The 15,021-nt window shown below is 38.6% G+C and overlaps 1 protein-coding gene across 7 annotated transcripts in view; it reads right to left on the bottom strand.

The window, feature by feature from the left end:
* Positions 1 to 15,021, bottom strand: part of zmiz1a (zinc finger, MIZ-type containing 1a) — a 149,315-nt gene that overhangs the window by 32,906 nt on the left and 101,388 nt on the right. For 6 of the 7 annotated variants that reach the window (XM_051917624.1, XM_051917627.1, XM_051917629.1 and 3 more), the window contains 3 exons: positions 13,023 to 13,142; positions 6,602 to 6,715; positions 1,091 to 1,196 (listed from right to left, as the gene is read on the bottom strand). In XM_051917624.1, the coding sequence (XP_051773584.1) occupies positions 1,091 to 1,196; positions 6,602 to 6,715; positions 13,023 to 13,091 (289 nt within the window). In that variant the 5' untranslated portion in view covers positions 13,092 to 13,142. Of the gene's footprint in view, positions 1 to 1,090; positions 1,197 to 6,601; positions 6,716 to 13,022; positions 13,143 to 15,021 lie in introns of those variants that run through there. The other variant, XM_051917630.1, reaches the window with a different exon arrangement.

Genomic DNA, 15,021 nt, shown 5'->3' with positions numbered 1-15,021 from the left:
AATGTCCAAACATTATTAAGGGAAGATCAATTACTGGTAACCTGAGGGTAAATAAATTAAAAAGTGAAATAAATTCATATAAATTATTATTATTTTTTAAATACAATAAAACAAGTTTTCCAGCATGTAGTTATTGTTAACTAAATCAACTTAAAGTTTTTATTTTTGTTAATTGAAAGAAAAATGAAATAAAATATAAATATTATATGGAAAAAACTTAAATTTAAAAAAATATTATCAAATTGAAGTACTAAAATTACTAAAACTGAAATAAAAAAAAAAAAGCTAAATAGGAATATTAAAAAAAATTTTTTTAAAAAAAATTAAAACTGAAAGCTATTTCAAAATATTAATAAATACTGCAATAATATATAAATAACACTAAATAAAAAACGTTTTCCAGTTTAAATAAGACAAAAATATTGATTAAGAAAATTATTTTGTTATCTAAAAGAGGAACAGGAAAAACAAACACCCAGAAACATTTTTTTGAAAGCCCAAGGTGTCCCATAGTAACCATGGTTCAAATGGACAGTTTATCTTCATTTTGAACAGCGAGCCGTGTCAGGCCTTTCTCAAATAAAGTACACTCACACACCTCAACCTCAGCATTTGCCGGCCATCTATCTCTGTTTGGCTGATGCCCGTCCGCAATTCACTTTGACAAATGTACAAGAACAGGACACTCAGCTTTGGCTGAGAAGGTCAGGATTTCAAACAGAGCTGATTACAAAGCGATGCTGCTCTGCTGATGGATGATTGTTGGAAAGTGAACTCTGGCTTATCAATGAATTATTCGGGGGCGGTTCTGGCACGCCGAGAGCTCCATGTGTAAAATCGGCTGGAAAAGACAACCTCTAGAAGTTAAATCGCCTCATGACGTCTTGAGGAGATGGGTGGGTGTTGGACAAAGGAGAGTGAAAGGATGCTAATGCATGGCCGTGCGCTGTGATTGCATAATGCCGCAATTAAAAGATTTCCTGTCACATCGCTAAATGAAAAATGTGGATTCATTACAGGCAAAGTGTCTCTGAGTTTTATAAGCAATGATGAGTGAGAAGAAACCGTGCATGAGAGGAAAAGGTCTCACCTGCCGACTTTGGAGTGAACTTGTCGCGGTTTGCCGCACACACGGCCAGGAGCCGATAGCCGAGGTCCAGGTCGAAACCCTGCTGCGCTGCCACGCGGCTTACGACCTGTGAAAAGAGACCACACGAGCATTAAAACGGGTCTTTGTGTACTCATGTGGGTTTGTCTGCATGTGTGTGTCCATTATTTGCATTCACAAGAGAGGTGCAAACACATAGTTCTCTGCTAAATGACTGAAGGAAAATCAAGCTGAAATGTTCTAAACACACTCTTTAGCATTAAGGCTATTGAATTTTTCAATAGTCTACATGAGCTATGTGCAATTAAGCTTCCTTGAAATTCTACCCCAGACTCCCATGAGAGACGCGAGAAGCAGCGGTACACTCACATCACCCGGCTACCACCCCCTCTTCCTTGTACACCAAATATCTCTCCAAAAACTACTCATAAAAGAGCAATTTCCCTTTTTTAGTGCAATCATATCAAATATTTATATATTTGCATGAATAATGTATTCAAAGATAAAACAGCCACCTCCACTGATGCAGAATAGTGTTAAGACTGTGTTGATATTTGCAGGGCACGATTGATGAGCTTTCCCCAGAGATCTGTGTGACTGGTGCGCAGACGTCTCTGTTTGTTCTCTGAATACCCTGATCCGCAGAGACCACAGCCCGCACTTGGCCCCTTGAACTCGCAACTCCAGCTTCTTTCAAAGCATCTTGTGATCTTTCGTGGAACAATTCAAAAGCGTGTAAATAAAACTCTAAAGCCACATGTAAGACAGAGACGGTAGGTGACAATGTTACCACACAGAATACATAACTGAGGCTTTACCTCTGGAATCTCTTAAAGGGACCGTTCACCCAAAAATGAACATCATTTACTCACCATCAAACCCGCATGACTTACTTTCTATCACAGAACACAAAATGAGAAGTTACAATATCTTTGTGGGAGGAACCAGGGGTGTCTTCCGGAGGGGAAGATTAGGACGATTCTAAGGGCCCTGGTCAGACAGAGCGAAATTTAAATGATTATTTACTCCCAATTCCGTACTGCCCTATATGAATAATGGCAAAGACAAACAAATTAATGAATGTACCATGAATATGATTTTTTTTTTAGGGGTTCAAGCACGTAGCGCTGAAACCCTACTGTAATCATTAAAATTTCCAAGGATCAGCACTCACCACTAAAATTAATCAGGCAAATCAAACTGTAATTCGTAGAGACTTGAAACTTTGAGGGCTGGTAGTACTCACACCATCTACAACATCACCAAGGCTCACCCCCATTGGCCTAACGGGGGCACTACAATGGTCAAAAGTATGAAATGGCTCATAACTCCTAATCTGTTAGGCGTAGACTCAAGTGTCCTATATCGTTGGAATCCTTGACTCAAAACGGGCATGCATTGGATTAGCGAAATTTTCGGGTATTTTGGATTTATTGAAAAACCTACTTTTCCTATGTTTTTGACCCGATTGGAACCAAACCAGTGCAGCAAGATTCTCTGGAGTCTGATTGTCAATAGTTATGCAGGAATGAGATATTTTCACCAAATTTAGCGCACCTATGTAAGAGCTCATTCTGTGGTCAAGTGAAAAAGGACACAGCGACTGGCCACTTGGTGGTGCTATAACAGAAAAAAAAACATGAAAATGGCTATAACTACTTCACCGATCAACTTGAAAATGGGCATGCAGTGTCTCCATACGAGGTACCATGAATTTCTATGAGGACATTGACGCATCTCAAAAAACATGTCCGCCATCAGCCACTGAAGTTTGAGCAGCTGTCAGACAAGGTTAACGGATCGAAAAGAAACTCATTGGGCTTGTTTGACTCACGTCCCTAGAAGCCTGTGAGAAATTCGAAAGAAATCGGCCACCGGGTGGAGCCTTCGCATTTTTCATGTGCGTAAAGGGTCGCGTATCGCACTATTTTTCACGCACGCCCATGACATTCGTACCATATGGTAGAACTCCTCATTCTGAGCAACTTGCCTCTAGGACCGCCGCTGTCCACCAAATATTTCGTTAAATATTGGAGATTATTTTAAAAAAAAACAACTTCGGAGAACTAGTCCTAGGTTTTTGGCTCAACCTCAACCGTTAAAAAGCTTTATAAACCATAAATTTCCTATGGTAAATTGCCTGTATTGGCAGTAATTGTTTTTTTCCATCTATGATATATGGTTACAGGCTTGCTAATTAAAACATTATACCTTTTTAGGCATGTGGTTATAGGCATTTAAGCGCTTGAACCACGATAATTGCTACTCGCAGCTATATTTTATTTTTGGGAGCTTTACCGCCCCAGTCACCATTTACTTTCATTATTTGAAAAATAGCAGTGTGAACATTCTGCCAAAAACAAAAAAAACAACAACAAAAAAGTCATACAGTTTTGGAGCAACACAAGGGTAAGTAAATAAATAAGTAAATAAATTTTGGTAAACTATTCCTTTAAAATGATACAGCAGGGACACTTAAATACTTCAGGCTGACAATGAGATTAAAAAAAAAACAAAAAAAAACAAAACAAACAAACCTGGTTACACTGGTTAAGGTGCCTATTTTCAGCTAAGTTATGGATTAAAATATTGCTCTGAATAACATTCAATTTGAAGAATTTCACTTTGTCTCCCCTTTCACTCTCTATTATTCTATCCATCAAGAATGACACAACCAATATAGAACGAGAGGCATTCAACCTTTTGTAATATCTGCTGTAAAATCTGAATGAGGCTGCACATGATCTTTAATAACTCATGTATCACACTGCTGCAGCTGTGCGCTGCATTTATCCACTTACTAACCTTCTCAATTCTTAACACCCAACACTTGATGTGCAATTTATGTCCCACATCGAGTGCAAACGTGACTCTTCTTAATCATAAATTGTCATACATCTGCTACCAAGGTGGTGCAACAAAAAAAGACAAATCAACCCTGCGCTGACAGATCTCTATTTGTAATTTAATGGTCAAACAATGGCTTAATGGGATTCTAGGACGCCATCTATGAAATTGAAAACCTAGAGATGTTTTTTGTCCTCCAGTTTTTGGGGATTTTTGGACAGGCAGAGCCACTGCACTCTTGCCAAACTTTAATTTCCTTTCTGCAGCTGCACTTGCCAAATGCAGCAGCCAGGCGTTCTGCCATGAGGGCTGGTATAGATTCCACTGGCGTTTAGAAATGCATCCTCTCATAAGCCTTTTCCACATAATCTCTCTTCTCAGAATGCAGGCCTAAAATATTAAGTGATTCAAAAGAAAAAAAAAATAGAATCACTGAGCCACGCAAATGTCCTTGGTTGCAGTTTTGCTAAAGGTCCGAGGACATAATCAGTGACAAGCAATATAATACACAAAGAAAAAATGGCTGTTTATTTCTTTTCATAGCGAGGCTCATAGCACTGCAGATATGCAAGGGTTGACAAGAAAAGACAGTGGAACAGCAGAGATAGTTGTCATCGCTAAAGCTACTGACAGTTTGGAGATGTCATTTATCATTTGGCTGAGTGCTGATATTGTGCAGCTGGGAGACAATGGAAGAACAGCTCCATATGTAGGTCTGCGGAGAGCAGAGAGCTACCTGCTGCCTGAGGGGAAATGTGTAAGACATGTCCACATCTGTCAACCAACATTCTTATCTCCCCAGTTCTTTCATCTCTCCACAAACCTCACCGCTACATCCTCACCTGGGGAGAAGAACCTCTCCGCTGCTCTCTGAGGGACCGCACCGCATCAGACAAATTAATTACAATATACAGAGCGCAAACATACTGCACATCCTTTCGGAGTGAGCGTGTGTGGTGTGAATATGGTGTCTGGGGACACATTGTCATGTACACACGTGACATTAACTGCAGAGAGGGAGGCTGAACCAAACTCAGGCTTGTCAGAGATGTGCAACAGCAAGGAGGTCTGGAATACCTGGAGAAAGCTGTCCGTTAACATTCACATTCATCTCAAGGGCAGTAGCACAGCTGGTGCAGAAAACCCTGGAAGTTTGTGATGCAGCCAGGTTGTTTAGAGCTAATGCCATGTGACTAATCAAAAAATTATGTCATGAAAATGCCAAACAAGTGACTATCTTGAGCTGTGACATAAAACAGCATGTACACTACCATCAAAAGTTTGGAATAATTGATTTTTTTGTTTTTGAAAGAAGTTTCTTATGCTCAACTAAGCTACATTTCAGTAATATTGTGAAATATTATTATAGTTTAAAAGAACTGTCTATTTTAATATATTTCAAAATGTAATTCATTCCTGCGATGGCAAAGCTGAATTTTCAGCAGCCATTACTCCAGTCTTCAGTGTCACATGATCCTTCAGAAATCATTCTAATATACTGAAACATTTCTTCTTATTATTATCAAATGAAAACAGTTTTTACTGTTTAAGAGCTTAAGGGACTTATGCTCTTAAACATTAAAAAAAAAAAAAAAAAAAAAATTATTCCAAACTTTTGACCGGTACTTGTATGTTCATTCATTAAAACTGAAAAAAGCTATGAAGGGGTTCAATCAGTAATTTAATGGAATATTAAATATGGGGTTTACAGAGCAGGCCTGTATTTATAGAATAAAAATGACGTTGACAAAAAGTTGTCATTTAGTTACAAAGCTCAATATTAATCTAGAATAGTGTCCTAAATTACGCACTTTGCACTCTATCATCTAATGTATGAATATTATCAGGTTATTTTATCATTCAACATCAGTCTGATACTGATTTTTTTTAGATTGCATTTTAATTAAGATTGTGTTAATATAACTAAATTTAAATAATTTTAAGACTTACAAGGGTCCCCCTGGAAGTTTGCTGTGGCCCCTGGTTGAGAACCAGTGATCTAGGATATATAATGGCAGCTATTTTAAAGAGATGTCAGTAAAGATACCTGATGTAAGTCTAGCTAGATCAAACATATTCTCAAAGCCTCCCAGTAAATCATTATCTGAGGAATTTAGATCACAGAGTGCGAGTGAGACTGAAATAAGTCCAGTGAAAAATCAATGGAAAATGTCTGTACACCCATGAAAAGCACCTGGACTGGAGGCCTGAATCAGACTGAAGGTGCTAAACACTGGCAGTGTGCCATAATCAATGACTGTCATGGAGAATGTGGGACAGGGGACTACTTTTCAACCTACTGTATGTTCTGCACCACTAGCATCACCAAACAGAATTCAATTTGAAAAAATGTTTTTCACAAACAGTTTTTTTTGGGGGAGAAATCAGCCCATTACTTTAGCTTATTGAGAGAGTAGAAATTATTTTAACATTAAAAAAAAAAAAAAAAAAAAAAAAAAAAATTAAACCACCTTTAAACACCAGTCTCTTTTATATACATATAAAAAAGGAGAGGTCACAGGAGGAAAGAAAAAAACAGAGAGAGATATGTGGGTGGGCAGAGGGACACATGAAGCGTGACTGTTGCTTTAACCTTCGTCACTGGCCCCTGACATGAGGACAAGACTTGAGCAGCTGCTGGCTTACCGTCAAGCATCCCATAAGGCTTTGCTCAAAGGGCCGCTGGAAGGCTCGTGGGTCTCCGCACCAGTCCAGCAGCTCTGTGGCCGCCGTCTGAAAATTGGCCGGATTCTGTAAGTGCTGATTGAAGAGAAGAAATCAAATAGCGCATGGTTAATATATTGACGTTTTTAACCATAGAACTTAAACATGACACGTGTTGGCATGTAAATATCATAATTTTCTGTTTACACAGAGACACATGCAGGAATTTAGGGATTAGCATCAGTAAGTTCATCCACCTAGAAAAAAAATGTCCACAAAACGATGATTTAGAAAACCATAAAACTAAAAAAAAAAAAAAAATCATTTTCTCTTAAAGGGAATCCTCTTGTCATTCTAAACCTGTACAATGGAAGTCAACAGTAACCAAAACTGACTGGTTAACAACATTTTCAAATTATTTTGTGAAGATAAAAAGTCATACAGAGATGAAGTGAGCATGATGACAGGGTTAATTATCCTTTTAATTTTAATATGAGCTTCATATTTTTAAATATCATATATATTTCAGTCAGCCAAGTGCACCAGCTCCCCCTGCCCATGGACTTGGTGCATCTGCACAGCCCTGCAAGAACCCAGCCGGTAACCCAAGGCCTCCTGGTCTGAACGCAGCTGTGCATTCTGGGACAGATCCACTCTTCTGACAAAGAGCTCAGTGTGCTTCAAGGCCTCCTCACACACCGCAGTACGTCCTAATCCAGACTCTTCATCATCTTTTGTCCACTAAGATGTAATAGATCTGCACCTCTGAAAGCCATAGTCAAGCAGGCCGGCCAATAAGGCGTGCACAAGAGGGCGGGCTTTGTGGCAGAATTGAATGAGAAAAGGCTTATTCTCTTTTCCCTACGATTTTTTTTATTTATTGAGCGTCGAGGTTGTTTATCCTCCCCTCAGGACTGCCCTCCCCCCACCTAAACTCTCCAGCGACTGGTGGCGCACAAGACACGACAGGAAATTTAAACAAACGAGCAATCTGTACACCCTCTTCAGAGCCTTTGCACGTTTAATGCTCCGGCAATGTTTGGCCGCTCTGAGGAGGAGACTGTGCACTTTGAAGACCATTATACTCCGACGGACACCTCCTCTTCCCCGGCTTGCAGCGAGGAAGCGGCATTGTCTTCCAAGGGCGGCAGAGGTCGCCATTTGAATGAGCGGCTTTGGTGTGTGTGTTGACAAAGAGCTCATCTGACAAAGAGCCAATGTCTACTGCCGCAGAACCCTGCTGAGTAAATCCTGCACAGCATAAGGGATATGCGGGTAGCGAACGTTCCCCCTCTCGCCACAAAAAAAAAAAAAGTCCATTTTGAGGAAGGCAATTCTTTGTTTAAGGGAACATTCTGATGTCAGGGTACAACCGCATGATTATGAGGAAAGAGAGGAGGGGATGAAAAGCTCGCTGTTGTGATGGTAGGCACTCAGAGCGGTGTGTCAGCAATGAAGGCTTTTTGGCAGGATTGCAACACAGGTGTTAACGTAACAGTGGCCAAATCTCAGCACTCCACCTTTCCCCTGCCAAGCACACGGTGTCCAAACAGGACCTCTCCACCTCAGGGCAGCTCTGTGTGTTGTGAACAGTCACTCCAGAGGCATTAAATCATGTTGCGTGACCAGGTCTGGACATCTACACTTCTGATCATCCATACTGCAAATCACTGTATAAAAACAAAGTGGCAGTATAACGGAAGATTTTTCTTGCTGTTTTCCCAGGCCAGTTATAGTATCCAAGTGTGTGTTCACACTTGTCATGTTTGGTTTGATTGCTCTGTTAGTGAGGTTCATCTGAACATGTGTGAACGCTGTTATCCAAACCCTGGTGCGCACCAAACGAACTCTGGTGCAGTTCGAATGATATATGAACAGGAAGATGAGAACCTAAAAAGGACAGAATCCTCATGCATATCGGTTTTTCTCGTCATAGCCGCGAGTTTGCCCATCACAAGCATCAGATGCGTGTCTCCACGCAGCAGATCGTTTGTGTGTGTGACGGAGGGATCCCCGCCGCTGTTTTGACTCCTTTACACATTTTATAAGCTCTTCACGAGTTCCCAGCTGGCCAAAATACCATCATATGCAGGCTACACACACACAAGCGCATTTACCTCAGCACACAGCATTGTTTTGGATGTTCGGTAAGTTCCGTCTCAAAATAGGCAATATGTCATAAAATCCGACCAATCAGGTTGTGAACGCATCCCTATGCCTTTAGGTTCGGTATCTTTTGGTTCGGTGATAAAATTGGCAATCTGGACGCTAATCGGACCAGGACTAAACGTTTTTTTTTTTTTTGGTCCGGACCAAACGAACCGAACTACAAGTGTGAAGCAAGCATTACAATATTTACATGACGTTTACAGACACAGTTCACATACATGGAAAACCTGGAAATATGAGGGTATTTTAAATGTAGGATTTTCAGAAATGGACAAGTCAAAAAAACTGATATCATCATCATAAAAAACAAAACAAATTTGTATTAATACTTTTTTTTTTTTTTTTTTCTTGAAACACTTCACTAAAATATTTAAATCACAATACAATTTCTAGAAAATGCCCAGTTTTCCATTTTTCAGTTTTTACAAGTAGACTATTATAACATATCTGACCCTGGACCACAAAACCAGGTCAATTTTTTGAAATTGAGATATATACATCATCTGAAAGTTGGATAGGACAATATTTGGCCGAGACACAACTATTTGAAAATCTGGAATCTAAGGGTGCAAAAAAAAAATCAAAATATTGAGAAAATCACCTTTAAAGTTGATCAGTTCAATTTATTCACCTTAAAGTAAATAAATTGATATATTTACGGTAGGAAATTTACAAAATATCTTCATGGAACATGATCTTTACTTAACATTCTAATTATTTTTGGCATAAAAGAAAAATCGATAATTTTGACCCATACAATGTATTGTTGGCTATTGCTACAAATATACCTGTTCGACTTATGACCGGTTTTGTGGTTCAGGGTCACATATAATATGATATTATATTGTATATAATAAGATGTACAGAATATGACTCTAAATATACTAAATTTAATATACTAAATTAAGTAAATGAAACATATTAGGTAATTTTATCCAAAGAAATCTCCAAATTATTCAACCACATTCAAGACTTCACTCAGACAAAAGACAAAAAAAAAAAAAGGGGGGGAGGGGGGGGGGGGGTCAGGATCTCGAAATCTTAAGGGCAATTGCTCTCATCAACTAATCTGTCAGAGGAAATCCCTGAGCACGAGCTCATTTCATCAGTCCTACACGGGACATGGACCATGAATAACTGCCTCCTCCAGCATCAGAATAAGTTCAGCAAATTTGTATTCATGTTCCATGTGAATGATAATTTCTTCTTGCTTAAGAAGAAAAGAGAAAAGAAAGACTCTAATTAAACTGAGTCGCTGTGGCATGTTTCACTTATTATTTCTAATCATTAAATTCCTCCTCATGTTCTTGATGGAGAATGAGCCAAGAGAATTGTTCTGATCATCGTTTATCATGCATTCAAAGGTAAACAATGTGAATGATAAGAGTTTCAGTTTTAGTTAGTTAGCAGAATAAATTGAAGCTGCACAAATAAGAAAAAGAAACGGGGCCACTATTCAATGTTTAATAAGTAGTTAAACTGAACAACAAAATTGTAGGAAAATTAATTTGGGAGAGTGTGAGATTCTGTTGAATGCAACAGTTCTCCTTGAGTTGATTGTGATGTCAGTCTGCTCTTCTCAGACAGAAGAGGATCTCATTTTGTGTGATTGACAGCTATTGGCTGCTGACTGCTCAGCGTGCGGGCTTTAACTGCTGGTGAGGAAGCCCGCAATGAGAAAACAGAGGAATTCTGTAGGAAGGGCTCTGTAAATGAAACTCAGATGGCAGTGCGAGAGACTGGTTGTATGAGAATAGAATAAGTCAAAGAAGTCAAGAGAGAAAATGGTCCATTTGATCGACATTACAATCACAACATGCTGATGGCTTCATGTGGGTGTTAGTCATGAGATTGGACATAATGTTTTACACTTCTGTCATTATAACCAACTGAGTAAAGTTGGAGGAAGAATAGATTGTATGACAGGCAGGCGTATGATTGAGTGACAGGATGACAGAATGATGAAAGGAGGGAAACGGGGCAGAGAGGAAAGGAAACACCCCTATTAGATTAAAAGAGTATAAGGTTTTTGACATATTGACGACACAAACATTGGAACGTTTAGAAATTGTCCACATATTGACATTTACATATACTGTAGATGCAGAGGTCCTTTACAAATGGAAGTCTTAAAGGTACAGTAGCAAAAACTGCTTGGTTATTTTTAAGGGTCAGAAAAACAGTTGTGTAAAACTATATTACTGATGTTGGTGCTAAAACCTTGATAAAAAATAATATGTGGACATCAGGGGAAAAAAATAAAATGATAAAGTATACTTCCAAATACAAATACTGTCTCTGCTTAAATTGAGCTCACTGGGACAACAGTCCTGGCGGCAAAACCGACAACTCTCACCACACTAAATGTGCCATATCAATATGATTAATGAGCAGCAATCGATTGCGTTTTGTCTTTAGTTTTAATCAGGCTCAATCTGCTATGCAAAACGGAGATAACAGTGTCATTTGTAACCAATTAAATAGGCTCAGAAATTCAATGGATTCTTACATGCTGTAGACATGATCTTATTAGCGCTAAGACTTGCCTAATTGATGCAGAGACAACAAAGCCTAGCAGAAAACTGTGTGGACATGAAAAATCCTGAACTGTCTGTAATATACAAGTTGGTATGTCAAATATTCCCATAAATCTGTCAAGATAAGTATAATGTCACACCTGGTACATAGCACACTGCAATTATCAGTCTAGAATCAAAAGATATAGTATTGGGTCATACCTACTTTTGTGTGTGTGTGTGTGTGTGCGCGTGTGTGTGTGTGTGTGTGTGTGTGTGTGTGTGTGTGTGTGTGTATTTTTTTTTTTTTTTTTTTAAATGTCCTCACCAATATAATGAAACATGAGCACATTTGAAGTGGTTTTCAAGCGGTTCTCACCTTTGCTTTAAATGTACAGATACCTACTGATAGATTTACGGTTTAGAAAACATATACACACACATATACATATATATATATATATATATATATATATATATATATAAGTGGCGCAGTAGTAGTGGGTAAGGCTCGTAGTTCTGGCTTTTACCATGATCGACACGGGTTCGAATCTGCCTTTTGCCGAGCTCTCTCTTCTCCATTTTCTCATCACATGTCATATCAGAAAGACATTTATTTTCAATAAAAATGAAAATAATGTTCTAAAAAAGGAAATATACTTCATAACGAGTGTTTAATAATATTAAAAGTGTTTATTGGGTAGGGTTAGGGGAAGGTTTAGGGAGGGTTTTTATTCTCCCAATAAGACAGCATCCATTTAATAATTTTAATAAATCATTTACACTATAATATTATTGCAGCCTGTTAATGTACAAAAATAAATATGGTGCAAATAGTATCTGTCAATATAAAGAAAAGATAAGAAAATGCTGCTATTGTCACTTAGTGTAAATAGAATATATTGCTATTTCCACTTAGTGTAAATCACATCTACAGCTATTTGCACTTAGTGTAAATAGCATCTATCACTAAGAAAATGTTATTTTCACTTAGTGTAAATAGCATCTATTGCTATTTGTAAATTTTCAAAGTCTCAAGCTCACCAAAGCTGCATTTATTTGATGAAAAATACAGTAATAGCAGTAATATTGTGAAATATTATTACAATTCAAAATAACTGTTTTCCATTTTAATATATTTTAAAATATAATTTATTCCTGTGATGGCAAAGCTGAATTTTCAGCATCATTACTCCAGTCTTCAGTGTCACATGATCATTCAGAAATCATTCTGATATGCTGATTTGGTGCTCAAGAAACATTTCTTCTTATTATTAGTGTTGAAAACAGTTGTGCTGCTTAATATTTTTGTGAAACCCCTGATACATTTTTTCAGGATTATTTGATGAATAAAAGAATAGAAATCTTTTGTAACATTATGTCTTTACTTTCACCCTTGATCAATCCAATGCATCCTAGCTGAATAAAAGTATTAATTTCTTAAAATAAATCTTTTGAATGGTAGTGCAGTTAGCTTAATTTAAAAGTAATATAAGTCTATGGCAAGTCTGCATATAGATAGGCAGCTATGTAATGTGTGTGTTTGTGCACACAAGAACAAGTGATCGGCCAATATGAGATGCTTGGAAAATACCCGGGGAGGACAACAGAGTTCAGACACCAACCATATTCAGCAACCTGATATGAGCCAAGTCTGGAACAATGAACAGACAGACAAACAGACGGTCATTGTGTCACTGTGGTTCTTTTCTCCTCACCTGTTTGATGCACAGCAGCCTGTCATTGGTCTGCTGTATGTGCCTGTCCATCGAAGGAATCGAGTTCATCTTGACTGCTGCCTCTTCCTCTCTACCTGGAAGCCATTAAAGTTCTTCTCTCTGAAAAATGGACAGACAAAGAGAGGAGTGTGTCAGGCTGAGAGAAAAACGGGAGAGCACTTCAGCACAAATCTGTGATCTCCTCACACGCTCAACAAGGCCCTGAAAGACACTGAGAGCTCAGATGACATTTCAGTAGTGGGTGAGGAGGAGCCGTCCCCTCCGTCTTTCATGTTGATTGTGTTACTTTGACACTCCTCTCAGTTTCTTACAAGTAAAGCGCAACCGTGATCTTCATAAATTGCCAGCAACAGCACAACTCATTAATGATGGAGGTGAAGTATGTGTGCTGAATGGATGTGTGCTTACACTCCAATCAGACCTCTACAAATGCCTGAACCCCATCAGTGTGTCCATTACACGCTGCTAAAGGTATCAGGCCTTACATTCAAGGTTATCAATTTAGCCGCTGCAGGCTGATTTACAGTTGCGTTCGCTGGCAAATAAACATGGGGCCCTGTGGCCAGCGCTGTAACTCACTGCGCCGACACGCGGAAGGATTAATTGGTGAGGAACGGGAATGTTGGGACTTCATCTCTCATCTGACCACTTTACTGCCATCACTCTTAAAATTCCAAGGCACAAATGTGGAAAAAAAAAAAAAAAAAGAGGCAGACAGCAAAATTCCCCCACCACCCACTGCAGCGGTCTGATAAAGCGCTCTTCAAATACCTCGGCTGTGTGTGTGACAGGACGGGGAGCGTCTCTGGCTCTCAGGAGGGTTAGATACTGCCCTATATATGTTAAAGCAGTCAGTGCATTTCAGGAAGTGATGTCGGGACAGGTATTAAGGGTGCTTTCTTAAGCCCGCATGAAATGTTTAAGCATGTAAGTCACGGATGAGACGGCATGCCTGGTACCTGCATAAAAGAAGTGTGCTGAACCCACAACGCCAGATTCATACAACAGCACAACATGCTCCAATTTTAGCCTAAATCACCACCAAATGTGCAACTGACTGCAATCACTGCAAAATAATAATAATAATTATTATTATTATTATCCTGAGTAGAAAAATTGTGTTCTTTGTAAACAATAAGACTTGTAAGAATTACATTTTTTCACCTCATTAGCAACTTATTTCAAAGCATAAACACTATATTTTGTTCCCTACCGTTCACAAGGCTGAGGTCGGTAAGATTTTTTGAAAAAGTCACTAAGGCTGCATTTATTTGATCAAAAATCAAGTAAAACAGTAATATTATTTATCTATATTTTTATATTTAAAATAATATTGGTCAATTTAATGCATCCTTTCTGAATTAAAGTTTTGAAAAAATCTTACTAAAAAAAATAAAATAAAAAACAAAACTATACTCTCTCTAAACAAGTCATATCTTATGCAATTTTGCTTCTAAGTTAAATATTATTAAATTATATTTTTAGATTTAGATTTTTTTTTTTCCAGATTTCTTCAAACTGAAAACTGAAAAGGGATGGCGCTAAATATGGCAAGGGTGTGGGTTCAATTCCCACAGAACAGTGCGAACAGAAGTTTATCGCTCAAAGTAAATCGCTCTGGATATAACAGAGTACTCTTTTGGCAAAGACTAAATGTAATGCTAATTTGGCCAAAATGCTCTGACAGGATTTGGGTCTGTGTGGCTGCAGTGACGGTCAAAGGCCAGCAGGTGTCTCTCTCTCTCACACACGCACTGCAGTCCTGCCACCCTGACCATCAGCACCACCACAAATAACTGCTGAGTGTTCCTTTAAGCCTTTACAAGCGCTACAAATCCTCTGCTCCAACCCACTAACAGGGAACGCTCAAACCAGAGGCTCGCCTGTCTGACCTTGTGGCTATTGATTAACTATTTCCCTCCTTACCCCGCTGTCACTCTCACCTCCAGCTACGAGCAGTGAGAGGAAGAATGGGGGG

The sequence above is a fragment of the Ctenopharyngodon idella genome, chromosome 13, assembly GCF_019924925.1.
Source record: "Ctenopharyngodon idella isolate HZGC_01 chromosome 13, HZGC01, whole genome shotgun sequence".
Taxonomy (NCBI): Eukaryota; Metazoa; Chordata; class Actinopteri; order Cypriniformes; family Xenocyprididae; genus Ctenopharyngodon; species Ctenopharyngodon idella.
This window is presented reverse-complemented; position numbering and strand designations above follow the sequence as displayed.